Here is a 15,656-nt window from a genome sequence, read left to right on the forward strand (position 1 = left end):
GAGCCCGCTCGAAGAGGCTAGACCGTTTTTTAATTTTCACAAAGAGAAACGCTTTATTAAGACTAATTTCCCACACGCCATAAAGTGTGACTTGTAGTGGTAAACAGACGCGTAATTCCCGTGTAGATTTGTGCAACAAATACTTTGATGTGAGTATTTTGTTGTGTCGCGCGGAGTGATACGAACCGAGGGAGAGTGTGGTTAGAGGTGACTGGCGGAACTGTGGAATCAGCGTAAACAAACGACAAATGCAGTAAAACCTCCGAGACGAGCACATCTCCGAGTCCCTCGCTGTTAGAAGGGTGGGTCAGGCGAGACCAACTTTGCTCGATAATAAAAGAACAAGAAAACCGACTCAACGGAGCGATGTCGAGAGTATTACTGCGACCAAAACTTTCTTTAAGTTGCAGCGCTTATGTAGTTTTACACATATGTGTGGAACACGCTAAGGATAAGCTAACATGCTAACATGGCCTTTTTTCCTCCACGAAACAACACGTCAAGCAATTGAAGTCACGTTAACCCCCATCCCCCAACCACACATTAATTGACGTATGTCGGTTATTAAATGGTCATTGTAGCCAAAAAGAGGGCAATAACGCCATGTCTGACGCCGTAAATGAAATGACAATGGCGAACGAGTTTTCTTCGAAGCGAAACAATGCAAGCGGTCAATGAAAGTAACAAGCGACCCGGTCAAATTTCCTTAGACATGTCCTGAATTTTCACTTTGGCCATTTAGTCGCAATAGATGGGGAACAAAGTAGAACTCAATAAACCCAATCATTAACGCTTAGGCCAATGTGTGGTTACACGGGGGCCTGGTGTATTTGCTGGAAACTTGCCACTTCCCGTAGGGAGTTCCATATTTATTTAATCGCTGATAACATTGATATTGCGTTCCAAATTTGTCAAGATACTATAATCTACAAAGCTCCAACGTGCTCTAAAGAGGCTATTATGCTGATTATGTCGCGGCGTTAGCACCTCCTGACGCTAGGTTGTTCCAGGAATTAGACGGTACCCATCTCGGTGTTTGGCATGGTTTAACATAGAGGACTAGCAAACTAGTTTTTCAAGGCACACAATGTGCTCTGAAATGTTAATTAAATACATGAATAGTTGATTAAATGCGTCATTTAAAAAACAATTTGGTTAAATTTTACTGTTTGGAGTAAACAAACAGTGGTACTTGTTAAACTGATCCTTGCTTTACTACATTGTGTTTTTTGGTCAGCCATTTTTACATGCTAAAAATTACTAGCAATAGTAATAGTAGTAATACTACTAGTACTACTACTAGTACTAACACGATAGGGGGGATTCAATGGCTCCTTTAAAGTATTCAGAGGAAACTGGTTCAATGGTGTACTGGTTCTCTTTCATGGTTTTTGTTTAGCCATTTTTACTTGCTTGTGACTACGAGTATTAGTAGTATCGTACTAGTATCAGTGTTATACTAGTACTAATGGTAGTAATAGCAGTAGTACAGATGGGGGAATCCAGTGGCTCATTTGAACTGTTTGCAGTAAACAAACAATGATACCATGTTAAACTGAGCCTGCTCACCTATTTTTTCTATTTTAACTGGCTCGTGTCTACTTGCAATAGCAGTATTACTAGTTATAGTAGTCGTAATAGTGTGGCAGGGGAATTCACGGTCTCCAAACAACACAAGGCATTCTGTTTCCACTAATAGAAGCAGGCCCAGTTAGTTTGAGCCAAATGGCAGGCAAGAGTCAGTTAATGTGAAACCTTTAATGGCAGATGAGATTGAGAAATCATAGCCAGAGCTTGTCGGTGTTGTGGTTGGACTCGGGGAGAGGAGGGAGCAAGAGAGCTGCCACCGCTGCTGCACAGATCACAGCTTGTGCGGATTAGCAAACTTAATCTTAACATGGCCGCCACCGCCGCCAGTGCTGCAATTGAGGGAAGATGAAAGATGGATATTGTTGTGAAGGACTGAAGGCCTTCATCTCACCAGACATTGGAGAGGCCATTCAATGGCCATGAGTTTGTAAGTTTTCATTTGTAAATATCTTTTTATAAAAAAAGCCTCTCTTAGCCTTTCAACACACAGTTATACATTACATACATTTACATTAAACTACAGCATCATTTTGCATCCTTTCTGTCCAATACTAGATGCATTGCACTGATAGCGATAGAGCAGTAACCATGGATGACCACCCGATGGCGCTGCTTCCTCAGTGATTGTTAAATTGTTTTTAGTGCTTTAAGTGTCTGTTTACGCAAAGAGAAAATCTTTCTTTTTTTTTTTCAAAGTGGATCACAGCAACAGACAGGTGAAGGCAAGGTGGCGGCCATCGTCATGCTACAAACACAAATATGGCAGCTTAGTTGTATACATTTGAAGACATCGCTCACCACGTTAGACACACCATCTGACATACAGTGCGACAAAAGATGAGACTTTAAAAAAAAATCTTAAGTTTTATCCATCTAAATGAAGTAATTAACATTTTATATGTATCATTCAGGGTCACGGAGAAGCTGGAGCAGCCGATGTGGGTCGAGAGATGCGTTACAGCCTGTGGATTGGTCACCCATCATTCACAGGACTGACACAGGAGGGAGACACGAAAGTTCACGCTTTCACACCTATGTGAACAATGAATGAAGCTAACATACCGGTAAATGTTTTTGTAAACACCAAAAGCATTTTAGAGTTTTCAATGGAGCTAACCTTTGGGTTTTTGTCAACATCGGTGCTAATTATGTTGATAAAGAACCTTGCATTTTTGATAGGCTTGATTTCATTGTACCATACACCCCATGCCAGATGAAGCAATGCAGCCCCAGAACATAACAAAGCATCCTCCATGTTTTACAGTAGGGACAGTATTCTTTTTTTTTTTTTGTCTCATCTTCCCAAGATCGAACCCGCAACCTCTGAACTGTGAGGAAGAAATGACATATTTATTGTGTAATGAGAGCGGCACGGTGGTTGACTGGTTAGCACGTCCGCCTCACAGTTCAGGGGTCGTGGGTTCGATCCTGGCTCCGGCCTCCCTGTGTGGAGTTTGCATGCCGTGCCTGCGTGGGTTTTCTCCGGGTATTCCGGTTTCCTCCCACATTCCAAAAACATGCATGGTAAGTTGATTGGACACTCTAAATTGCCCCTTGGTGTGAGTGTGAGTGTGGATGGTTGTTTGTCTCTGTGTGCCCTGCGATTGGCTGGCAACCAATTCAGGGTATCCCCCGCCTACTGCCCGAAGACAGCTGGGATACGCTCCAGCACGCCCGCGACCCTTGTAAGGATAAGCGGTATGGATTATGTAATGAAAGAATTTTTTTGCAGCAGAAAAATTATTGCACGGGCCAATATCGCGATATCGATATTTCTTTCGATATATTGTGCAGCCCTAATTTGTATTATCCGTCTCTTCATTGTGTCATTAATTTTCTACCTATGGCCACATCCAGGGAGGTTTGCTACAAATCTTCGTACTATGTGCAGCTGTGGTCTCAGAAATATCAAGCTGCTTGGAGAAAGTCTTACAGCCTTTAGCATTTAAAATCCTTGCCTATAATTTTCATTCTCTTCCTAGTGTTTTGCACAACACCTGTGGGCCAGGTCGGGTACTGCACCATGCAGGATGAGGTGACCATGACTATTATTAACCTGTACTACTATCACACTTAATGCTTCTATTCATAAAATATGCATATTTTTGATATGCATTTGACTTGTTTCTTTCTATTTTTTTTTTAAAGCTATAAACTTGTAATGCTAATATAATTGAGTAACAGTTGGCCTTTTTCAGCCTCTCTATATATTCTGTACCATTTAAAAATAACAGACAGAAGTGGCTGGGCCATGGTGAGTGACATGAGGAGCGTCAGGTTGCTGTGTTGATGCAGGCGGAAAAGCTGCGCAAATGTGCGCCTGCTTTAGGGCTCATATTACGTGGAGGCACAGGGGCTCTGCACCGGGGAGGGATCCGCAAGGAGCCCTCCCCCCCCTCCTCCCCCCTCCCTATCCTCTCTCGCTCTCCCTCTCCCTCTCGTAGTTCCTCCGTGGCGCTTGCGGGTGCTTTTTGGGCCAGAGCGAGTCCACGGAGGCACCTGGCCACAAGCAGCGAGTCGCTTTCAACCCAAGCAGGCAGGACGCGAGCGTCTCTCGGCCATCATGTTGGCCAGCAGCGGCAAGTCACCCGTTACTTCCGTCAGGGAACCCAGAACCAAATTGGCAGAGAAGACCACGGATCCCATTCGGAGGCTCGGTAAGTCACCTTATTTTTTATTACTCCCTTGAAACTATTTCATTCAGCACCATAACTTTTAGACTGTTGATCTGTGAACTCATGAATACACCACCCTCCTAGCATATTTTTGGGGGGTCTTTTTGTACGTTTTTGATTGATTCTTGTGCAAATATTTTGTACGTTTTTGATTGACTCTTGTGCAAATATTTTGTGAAAAAGAGCAAAGAGCACGCATTGGAGACCACCTGCACATGTTGAAATGGTATACATGTTTGCATTACGTAGCCTTAACACAGGTTTCCCCACAAAAAGTTGGAAAAGGGAGACAGTGTTTGCAATCTTATCAAAGACATTTGACATCTTGAAATCGATGTTATGAAATGCGCTATATAAATAAAGTTGTGTTGTATTGTTCATGTTAACTAAGACAATTTAGTATCTTCAGCGCACCTGATCTGTTTTGTCAGTAAATTGTCAGTAAAAATTTACAAAACATTGAACATTTTAATATCTTTGGAGACTTGAAATCGTCTATGGCGTTTACAAAGCCAAGGTTAAGATAGGTTAAGATATTTGAAGACCAAAAAAAAAAGTATATGTTGAGAAACAAAAGTTTGTCAACTTCTTTTAAGGATTCTAAATTGTTCGGTTCTTTGAAGACAAAATTGTCTTTGATATTGACAAAACGTAATTCGTTTTTGAGGACTAAATGGCCTTATGTTAAGTCGTCTGAAGACTCTTCTTAGCTTGTACAAAAGCATATTTGCAGATGCTAAATTGTCTTTGATGTTTACAAAATGTGTACAACATGTTTTGAAAGACTGCATTGTTTGCGTGGGTTATAAAAACATGCCTAAATTGTCTTTCATGTTTTCAAACATCAAGTTTAAATTGTCTGATGGTGACAAAACACATTTGTTTGGTCCTTAGAAGGCTCAAAATCATTTTACAAAAATATGTCAAGTTCTTTGAAGACGCGAAATTGCCTTTGATGTTGACAAACATGTATGTTAGGTTTTTGCCCCGGCATCAGAAAGCGTTTTAATGCTGACACCTTCGTTTTCAGTGTTACTGAAGTTAGCACTATTCAATAATAAATTGTCTTTAATGTTGAAAAAAAACATGTATGTTAAGTATTTGAGGACTAGATTGTCTTTGATTGTGACAATAAATGACGAAACTGTCTCTGACATTTAGACCCGAATGAAACTCCAGTTCGACCTCTTCGACGAAGCTAACGTAACACTGAAATTGAAAAAGTCTTCATCAAATCTGCTCAACCGTGACGCCGGATGGTCTCTGAGACAAACAAGTGGTCTCATAAATACGTTACGCTCTGTGCATTTTGTCATGCTTAACCGCACCAACGCAGTAACCATAGGCTTTGAAGTGCACATTTCGCTGAGGCGAATACAACACAGGAAGCCTTCATTTAATGAGCTGCCGTATTATGAGCGCCGTAATCTAAAGTTCAGTGTGTGCGTGCGTGCGTGTGTGTGTGGGCGTGGGCCAGCTTGAACGGAAGGGGGGTCTTGTTTTTATTCCTCTGATTTCTAATTTACACACCCACTCCACATGCAAGCCCACCCACCTAAAATAGACACCTGCTCATCTAGAACAGCACTCGTCAAGAGTAGTGGCTGGGTGGCCAAATACTCTTTTTAGGAACATGTGCTGTTGCAGTCAGGGGGTCAACGCTTTTATTTTAATGCACCCACAAAATACGATGGCAGCCAGTCTGGTTATATAGTGTTACACAGAGCGGGCTAATCTGCAAATACAGTCGAGGCGATGAAAAGGATGTTCATTGTCAAACTGTACAGGCAATGTTTAAAGTCATATAGAAGTGAAACACTTAAAAGTAAAAACAATAAAAAGTCGCCTTAATTTCATTGAGAATTGACAAAGTACGGCACTACCTTGTGATGCAAATGTAAACATTCAATACAATTTAGTCCGAAATTAGCTTGACAGACTTGTTTGTAAACGGCAAAGACCGTTTAGCTATCAATGAACCTGTCACGCAAAACGAAAGTAGTCTTCAACCGACTTAACACACTTGTTTGTAAACATTCAGCGCAATGTAGTCTTCAAGGAATTTGACCTACTTGCTTGAAAATGTTGACGATAGTTTGAACCCACCACGTGTTCATAAACATCGAAGTCACTACTCGCATTCTGATTCCGAAACTCAGCCGGCGTAAGCTGGAGTTTTATGCAAACAGCTATTGTGGGTTTAGCTACCGTGTGTGCGTGACCTCGGAGCTGCTGGCTCCTCTCACAGAATGTGGAATGTAGTGGATATTAAAAAACAATATCCAGCCGGCGGATTCATTTATCACAAACGCAATGTGCTGGTGATCTTCTTCCTTGAACTTTGACACACCTCTTCCAAGCTGTGATCTGACTCAAACGACTGTTTGAGTCTCCCGTAATAATCAAGAGTTCACTCTGAGTCACTTGCGACAGTCACTTTGTCATTTCAAATGAAAACGCACATATTCAGTAAATCAACGTCATTCATCTATCCAAAACAGCCTGTCTGAATATGAAAGAGATTCAAATAAATTAAACACGAAGACAAGAAGTTAAACACGTTACACGTATTATCTTTGGACATTTCTGATTGCCAACTAGGTGGCTTAATGACAGATGATTTGCCGATCTTGTCGTGGTGAGACCTTATTCCAAATACCCACATTATGGGATTAATAAAGGTTATATTATATTATCTTAGCCTATCTTATTATATATTAACTCAGTTTAGTTTAACACACAATGTAGACGTCAAAGAACTTCACATACGTACTTTGTAAATGGTGACAATTCAATGACGTTTTTGTAAACATCAAAGACAAGTGAATCTTTGAAAAGAACTTGACAGGCGTGTTTGTAAACATCAAAAACAATTAAGACCCTTCCACGAACTTAAGTGTTTTGTAAATGTAAAAGCCTTCATAACATGCTTTTTTTAATTTTTTTTATCAAAGACTGGAGTAGTGAAATAATTGAACATGTTTTCTTACTATCAACATTTACACTTTAAAGGGTCACTTTTTGTGAACATCAAAGTCAATTTAGTCTTAAAAGGACTTACGCTCATTTTTATAGATATTCAAGACAATTTAGACTTTGAGGAGTGTAGCATGTTTTTGTCAACATTAATGTCAATTTAGCTTCAAACACCAAAGACACTTTACAGTATTCATAGAACATGTTTTGTAAACTTGAAAGACAGGACATGTTTTGTAAACTTCGAAGAAAATGTCGTCCCTTTAATGAACCCAATGTCTTTTTGTAGCCCGTAAACACCCATGAATGTCCGCTATGATCTTTAAAGGATTATCTTATCTCGGCATCTTATTTTATCTCGACCCAACTCATCAAGACAATTCAGAGACAATTCAATTGTTGAACAAATGTAACATGTTTTTTTTTTTAGCCGTCATTGCAATGAAGTTAACATCCATGTTGTTGTAAATGCCTATGGCAATTTAAAAACTTAAACTAAGAATCTTCAAAAGGACGTAATATATGTGCTTTTGAGTAAGATCAAAGGCAAATTAGTCTTCAGAGACGTTAAATGTTCAGACAACCCGACAGCGTGTTAAAAGGCCCCAAAAAGTCCTTATGAAGTCGTTCCCTCTGAGGGACTTGAAAACGAAAATGTCCCTTAGCCCCGCCTCCTCTTGTTTTGAATATTCCCCTTGCTCAGACTTCCTTAGGCCGTCCTCCAGACCGGACTTAAGCCAGGCGGACAGCTGCCCTAGTTTCGTGCCCGCCGCGTCTCAACGCATGCCCAAGTGCCGCCGCAGCGGTATCGGCGACACCTTTAATTCGTCTATATTTACGCAAGCGTGCGATCCTTTGGCCCGCCGGCTCCGGTGGCGCTCCTTATCCCGAGGGAAACCTGAACCGGGCCCCGGGCGGAGCTGCTCCGGACCGCGCTCATGCTCTTCCTCATCTACACCCGTTGTTGTTGCTCTCTGTCTCGACTTGATAAGCCTGCTTTGGATATGACAGCGCGGTCGCTAGCCTGCCGGCATGTCTGAGAGGTGGTGGGGGCGATTCGGGGGGGGGGGGGTGGTTCTATGAGGGGGCACAGCAAGGGTGATTTTCTGCAGCCGAGCTTATTTCAAGAGTAGCAACCACTGGAGACACCTTGCACAATAGAAATTCTCGCCAATTATTCCTGACAGCTGCTACCTTGCCCAATAGAAATGAACCCAACATATAATCCGCACAAAAAGTCCTCTGCACGCCGTGTAACATGAGGTCGCTCAGTATAAATATCCTGTAATCAATGCAGTCGTGACTATCGGCAGTTGTTTGTGCTAACCGCCACCTTGCACAATAGAAATCAGCACAAATAAAGGCAGAAAGGTGCGTTTTGTGCAGTGGCAGCGCTGAATCACAGGCCGTGACCGTTTGGCCAGCGTAACGCCGTTGTCAATGACCTGCAAGTTTATGTGGGAATGCCTCGCATGTGGTAACGGCTTGGACCGAGGGCCCGGGAAGGGGGGGAAGTTCTTTGTGTGCAACGGGGCAAAGGAATAGAGTGGTGGGGGGGGGGGGGGGGGGGGTGTTGGGTGGTTGGTTGGCTGCTTATTTCTATGAGGCCCCCAAAGGACTTGGTGTAATTAAAGCGCTAAAGAATGCACCGGCATTTTTCCAAGCTTCTCACAAATCTAGGTAAGACGGAGCCGCCGGGAGTAATGTGACATGGGAGCGCTCTGGAAAGACTCGGGACACTTTTCCTTTTGTCCTCGTCGCCATTCACGCCGGCAAACGGAGCGGCCATGCATAGCCGAAAAGCAGCGGCCCTCCTTAGGCGCAGCTACTGGAAAACACTTGCTAAAAAAAATGCCGCCACTCTTAACATGGGATGTTTGAAAGAAAAAAAAACAAATAAAACTGAGCGATAAAGTAAGTTCACAGTATGTGTTTTGAACCTTTGCATTGAAAGCTGCGTAAACACCCCAGTTCCAAAATCTGATAACAAGGACTCCATTGTAAGGACCACATTGTAGCTTTTAAGGTGGGACCCAATCCAGTCCAGCGCCAGGAGAAGAGTTTTCCCATAGGAAATCACGTTTCATTATGTTATTATTCAGTTGCCGGGGTCAAACTGTCCCAGGCAATTTGAAGCAGACTTTCTGAACCGTCACACAAGTGTAAAAATAAGTCAAATGATGTTTATAGGAAAGTATGTAGTCACCCTTAACACTGAAAGAAGAGTTGCAAACGTGCAGCGATCAATGTGTATTCTGCTCTTCCTTATCTGTTAATACGATAACATACTGTAGTATTTATTTATTTCTTTATTTCGTATTATATAAATAGATTTATTTTCATTCAGTTGTTTTGCATCTAATAATATTATGCTAATATTATTTATTCAGTATTATTCTTTCCAGTTCCTTATCCATAACAACATTCACTTCTTTATTTCGTTCATTTATTGATCATTATTAATTTTATAAAATTGTAATTTAATGTTGTTATTTTCTAACAATATCGTCATATCTTTCTTTTGTATTAATATTTGTATGATTTTTTTAAAAATCACATTACTTTTTAAAAATTCTGTTGTTTATAAATACCATAAACAATATTATTTGTTTTTATTTATTAAATGAATGCCCTATAATGCTGTTCTTTAACTGTTATTATTATGCAATATAATAATTTGTCTGTTTTTATGACTATTTTTGTTAATTGAAAAATAGTAATTCAATTCTGTTTTTCTTTATCAATGTCATCAAGAACTAACCATTATACACCCTAATTACTAGATTTACTTTTATTTTATTTCAGTCTTTACCAACTATAACACTATAAATTTGTGTGAATCGTGATTCAAATTTTAATTTAATTTCTTTGTGATTTTTAAACTGATTTTTCTATGAATGGAATTTGTGATTTTAAACTACTTCATTAACTTTGCACGATGCTCTTCTCTATGATTATATTATATTGCTTTTGATGTTCACATCTTTTGTTTTTGTTCCCGCATCGTGGTTGCGAAATGACCTTCCCTTTATGCCCATCCTCGATGTTTTCTTTATTTTATTTAATTTTTTGGCGTGTGGACTTTATCCGTGATTACATTTCCATGCGTGGAGGCAGAAGTCGTTCATCCAGAGCAGTCGTTGGCGATTGAAGCTAACTCCAGCGCTCCTTTTTCCTTGGCCGGCCCTCGTCTCGCCGGAGACGAATAAATCTGCATACAATAGTGAATGATTTACACTTGTCGGCCATGTGGTTTGTGGCCTTTTCTAGCAAGTCCTCGTTTAAACTGTGGCGACATAAACATGTTTTTTCCTTGCCGCCTCCTAAAAGGCTGGCTTTGTGGCACCCTGCCCCTGCACAAAAACATGCTGTAAAATCTGCTCAAAAAAGTCTTTATGCCGCTCCAACTTTGGGGATAAACACAGTCCACACTTATGAATGGTGGTGTGTAAGTGTGACTGTTTTCACTCCAAATATAAAAAAAATTCCCAATCTGTGGTGGGGTTGCCAAGTGGTTTAAAAATGACCCTCAAAATACAACAGGCTTACCCTTGTGATGACAAATGAGATGTAAAGGGAGGTTGAAGAGAAATGTTGTTTTTTTTGTGATCCGTTTCCAAATCTCAAAAGTGTCCCGGATAAAGCACATTCAAATTCACAACAATTTATTTATTTTTTTTTTATCACCACCCGCGTTCTCCACTCCAGCAGTTTTATGAACCCCTTTGCTCCCAAAGTCCGCGCGAGTTTTGGTCAATCTTCTTGTCAGTTATCTGGCCCAAACGACTGGAATACTCTACAACAAATAATAAAACTCACATCATTCATCCCGATATCATCATTTTAAAAGTCACTAAGGGATAGTGTGTGTGGTTGCTACACGTTACTGTTTGTCTTCTCCAAAGTAATGTTAGCCAAATGCTAATGTTATGCTATTAACGCAAAGTCTTTCTGTGTGTGTTTTTGAGGTCTCCTGGACAACGAGGACGTGCGCGTGATGATGCGGGGCTCCAACATGGTGAAAGTTCGCTCGCCGAGGTGGCAAAAGAGCCGAAACCTGCGCCTGCTGGAGGACGGACTCACCGTGTGGTGCGAGTCGTCCAAGAGCTCCCGTAAGGCCAAAGCACGTCAGACTTGTGAGTATATGCAAACAAACACGGCCACGAGAAATACAGAGGAGCCTAGGTTACGGTTTTCAATTATTTTATTCATCTAAATTTTGTTCCGGTTTTCATACAAAAAAAACCAACTGATTTTTCCGTTCATTCCCATTAGTTTACATGCATGTCACACTTTTTTCTGTAAAGCTAAAGTTATTCACAATAAAATGTATTTTTGCTAGTATTTTGGGGCATCTGGAACGGATTAAGTGGATTCACATGATTTCCAATGGGGGAAAAAATTGGGTTTTTGAAATTCATCAGACTCTGATACTGATTAATTCACGAAAACCAAGGTACCACGGGATTCCACTACACGCTTGTTTTCACGCAAGCAGTGAATGTGTTACTGTCATAGAATTAATGCCGTCTGTCAGTGATCTATGGTAACCGCCACTTCCAACAATATATATTAATACAAGGACTAGAAACAATCCACCAAGTCAAAAAAAAGTCCACAGCAAGCTTGTTCGCTCAAAGTACGTCATATTTAATGCAATGCTCCTCTCGACTGTTATTCATGACAACCTCTTTGCTGCGGGAGGACGGCCCTTAGAGCGGGAGGAGGAAGCGGGCTCGAAGAGCGGCCCGGAAAAAGGGAGAATGGAAAGCGCTCATGCGTAAGAATAGGCCAGCAACAATAAAAAACGCAGAGGAAACTGAACCCATATCAGAAGAGGTGAAAGGGATTTTTTTCCCCCCATGGGAAGGGTGTGTAGGTGTGCCTAATCTGGTGTCCAGTGAGTTGAAAAGATAATTGGAGTAATTGAGGTACTGTAATGCGCTCACATGTGGGCAAGGAGAGCCACCGATGCGCTTCTCACTGTGTACAGTGCGGATTCTTTTTTTCTTCTCTGTATTGCCCTTGATATCATCGTACATTTGAGTGCCGAGAGATGAGCTAGTCTCACCACGCTGGATATTTAGGTAGGTGCGATGCGACGTCTGCATTCCGGCATGTCGGCTCGATGTGACACACACACACGCACACGCAGGCGCACACAGAGACGTTATTTTTGTCACGCCCCTGTCAAAAAGAATGACGACGTAATTCAAGGTAATTTTTGAAGACGTTTCATAAGATCAGGGGAGAGACTGAGGCTATTATGAGGACTGATTGAGTTTACACATAGCACCCATATATATATATATATATATATATATATATATATATATATATATATATATATATATACACACACACACCCATATAGTGCGTGTGCGCATGCGTGTGCGTGTCTGACCAAAATGAGACATGAAATCATTCCCTAGAGATGGTGTGGAGCAGCAAAATATGAAGCGCTTGCTATTTGCCGTCAAGTCGCTATGTGACTGGTGGAATTTATGATTACCTAAAAATTCCTTTGACACCTGAACCTCAAACGTTTCTGTCCTGCCCTTATTTTTACTTCCAGCCAAGGAGCTACTTTATGTGACATGTGTGTGCCGTCATCATTGATTTTGACTCCTCCGTCTCCAGTTGCGGTGACCGAGGTGGAGTGCGTGCGCGAGGGCTGCCAGTCGGAGGCGCTGCGCCGGATCTCGAACTCGGTGCCGGAGAGCCATTGCTTCACGGTGGTCTTCCGGGGGGCTCGCAAGAGCCTGGACCTGCTGTGCCCTTGTGAGGACGAGGCGCAGCGCTGGGTGCGAGGCCTGCGCACCCTGAAGGAGCGCGTTGCCAACATGACGCAGAAGGAGAAACTGGACCAATATCCTTTGTGGGAATGTAGTATAGATTTGACGTTTTTTAACAGCATAGCAGGTTCTTCAAAGAACCTGTATTTTAGAACTTATATTTGTTATTATTACTTAGTCCAATTCGTACATCGATAATTTAGCTAGCTAGCTACAACTGCAACCCAAAAATGCATCTTCTTTGCATGCCGCAATTCACAGAACAGCGCGAGGTGTGAAGAGGTGACACTGAGGACGAGCCAAAAGAAGCTCCTGAAGCCTGTTAGCTCACAAGCTAGCACCTCTTATCGCGTGACCTAGTGGGTTATATTCCAGCCACTGAAGGCTTTTGAGTGGATATATTTTTGCAGTTCAAACTTGTAGTTATTTGTAGACATAAGAAAGATGCTATATTAAGTAAAATGCGTATTTCCAGGTTGCAGTTGTCGTATTTGGTTGACAGTCTGCAATTGGGCGGGACGAGGTTTCAGCGCATTCAGTGGTATTATTAACCACAGTATCTGCGAGCAAACGCAATTGCTTGAAGGAAAAACAGGTGAATGTTTTAGCAGTCACATTGGTATTTTTTCTTTATTGATATTGTGACATTAGTTGAAAATTACTTATTATGCTATCAGGCTAACAAAGTTAGACATTCCATTCCGCCTTAAAGCATTTGGAGTTTACAATAAACAGGCTCATAAACATGTCGTCTCATTGACATGGTCGGTTGAGCTGTCTTTTCTGTCCGACCCACATTTTCGGACTGTCTTCCTTAACCCTCCCTCCCTTCACTTGGATCCGCGGCTACCTGCGGCGAGCGGATCAGAACCAGGACGGCAAGATGAGCTATGACGAAGTCCGCCGGCTGCTGCAGATGATCAACATCGACCTGAGTGAGCAGTACGCTCGCTCCCTGTTCAAGGTCAGGGCGGATTCCATACATATTGGAGGCTATTTAGCCTGCAATGTCCATTGACTGCGCATTACAGCTGTTAGTTTTTGCTTTTTGCGTCTTCTTGATGATGGAATGTGCTCTACGTCCCCTCCTGAGAGATGTTTTTGATGTACACAGCTGTGGAAATGCTTTCTCAATGGGGAATCGGGATCACGCCCTCTCCCAAAAAAAAAACAACTAAACAAAAGCATCACATTTTGGCTCCCGCTTTGTTTTTTACCTTCTTTGTGCGCTTAGAAGCCTGCCAGGGGACTGACGAGGTCATGTTTTCACAATTAAAACTACAGATCTTCCCCAGGATGGCTCTCATGCCCAACTCAAATAAATAATACACACAGTAAAAAGCCCTACTCACGATATTCCCAGAGGTGCGACCGGTCCGGGGACAGCCGTCTGGACCACAACGAGATCGAGGAGTTCTGCCGGGAGCTGCTGCGCCGGCCCGAGCTGGACGCCGTCTTCCGCCACTACTCCAGCAACGGCTGCGTGCTTTCCACCGCCGAGCTGCGAGACTTCCTCGGAGACCAGGGAGAGGACGCCAGCCTGGCCCACGCGCAGACGCTCATCGGCACCTACGAGCTCAACGACTGGGGTGGGTTTCTCTCTCTCTTTTACGGCCTGGCATCAAATGGTTCCGTACAGGGCCGCGGACCTGAGGCCCCCTGTCAGTCACCCAATCAGATGTCAAATTTACCCTCACAGGGCCAGAGCGCTGGCCCTCAATGACATCAGCATTTTCCATTTTTGATTTGTCTTGTATTGATTTTGGGATTTCAGCGCAGAGGAACCAGTTCATGACCCAGAACGGCTTCACCATGTACATGCTGTCACGGGAGAACGACGTGTTGAACCCAGACCACGCTCGTGTCTACCAGGACATGAGCCGCCCCCTGGCCCATTACTTCATCTCCACCTCGCACAACACCTACCTCACCAAGGACCAAGTGACCAGCGCCAGCAGCACCGAGCCCTACATCAGGTATTCACAGGGCTCTCATTTTCGGAGTCTTCAAAATGTGAAATGAGATTAAAAAAACAAAAATGTGTGTGTGTGTGTGTGTGTCAGGGCTTTAATTCAAGGCTGCCGTTGCGTGGAGCTGGACTGCTGGGATGGAGATAAAGGCGAGCCAGTCATCTACCACGGTCATACGCTCACCTCCAAAGTGCCTTTCAAAGAGGTCATTGTCACCATCGCACAGTATGCCTTCAAGGTGAGACCACACATCAAAGTCTGATGGCGGTTTGAAATTTTGTCTCAATGAGTCTCCAGTATCTCACTGAAAAAATATCAAATCAAATAAATGCCCTTCTTTTTATGTAATTGCATTTGTATGAGTTCTTGAAATTTCAATTAATGAAATAAGGTGTAATATATATATATATATATATATATATATATATATATATATATATATATATATATATATACACACATACATATACATACATATATATACATATATACATATATACTGTAATTATTTGATCGCAATTAATGCACTATATTGACACCCGTAATACTTATATATTTGTATTTATATATATACAATAACAACATACTAAGAGGTGCTTGAATTGATCTGTGCAAGGCTGATACAAATAATTGAGAAGGCACACCCTGAA

General features: G+C 42.1%; 1 protein-coding gene across 4 annotated transcripts in view; it reads left to right on the plus strand.

Annotated features, from left to right (window-relative positions):
- plcd3a (phospholipase C, delta 3a) overlaps nucleotides 1–15,656 on the plus strand; it is a 19,538-nt gene continuing 3,882 nt past the window's right edge. The window contains exons 1-10 of one of the 4 annotated variants that reach the window (XM_086056009.1): nucleotides 14–2,017; nucleotides 2,502–2,654; nucleotides 3,573–3,625; nucleotides 4,035–4,247; nucleotides 11,210–11,377; nucleotides 12,882–13,110; nucleotides 13,871–14,000; nucleotides 14,400–14,625; nucleotides 14,811–15,012; nucleotides 15,100–15,244. In XM_086056009.1, coding sequence (XP_085912135.1) covers nucleotides 4,154–4,247; nucleotides 11,210–11,377; nucleotides 12,882–13,110; nucleotides 13,871–14,000; nucleotides 14,400–14,625; nucleotides 14,811–15,012; nucleotides 15,100–15,244 — 1,194 coding nt within the window. In that variant the 5' untranslated portion in view covers nucleotides 14–2,017; nucleotides 2,502–2,654; nucleotides 3,573–3,625; nucleotides 4,035–4,153. Of the gene's footprint in view, nucleotides 2,018–2,501; nucleotides 4,248–11,209; nucleotides 11,378–12,881; nucleotides 13,111–13,870; nucleotides 14,001–14,399; nucleotides 14,626–14,810; nucleotides 15,013–15,099; nucleotides 15,245–15,656 lie in introns of all 4 variants that reach the window. The other 3 variants (XM_086056010.1, XM_086056012.1, XM_086056011.1) reach the window with 3 other exon arrangements.

Source organism: Filicampus tigris, chromosome 16 (genome assembly GCF_054856515.1).
Source record: "Filicampus tigris isolate MCC_2025a chromosome 16, RoL_Ftig_1.0, whole genome shotgun sequence".
In the NCBI taxonomy this organism is placed as follows: Eukaryota; Metazoa; Chordata; class Actinopteri; order Syngnathiformes; family Syngnathidae; genus Filicampus; species Filicampus tigris.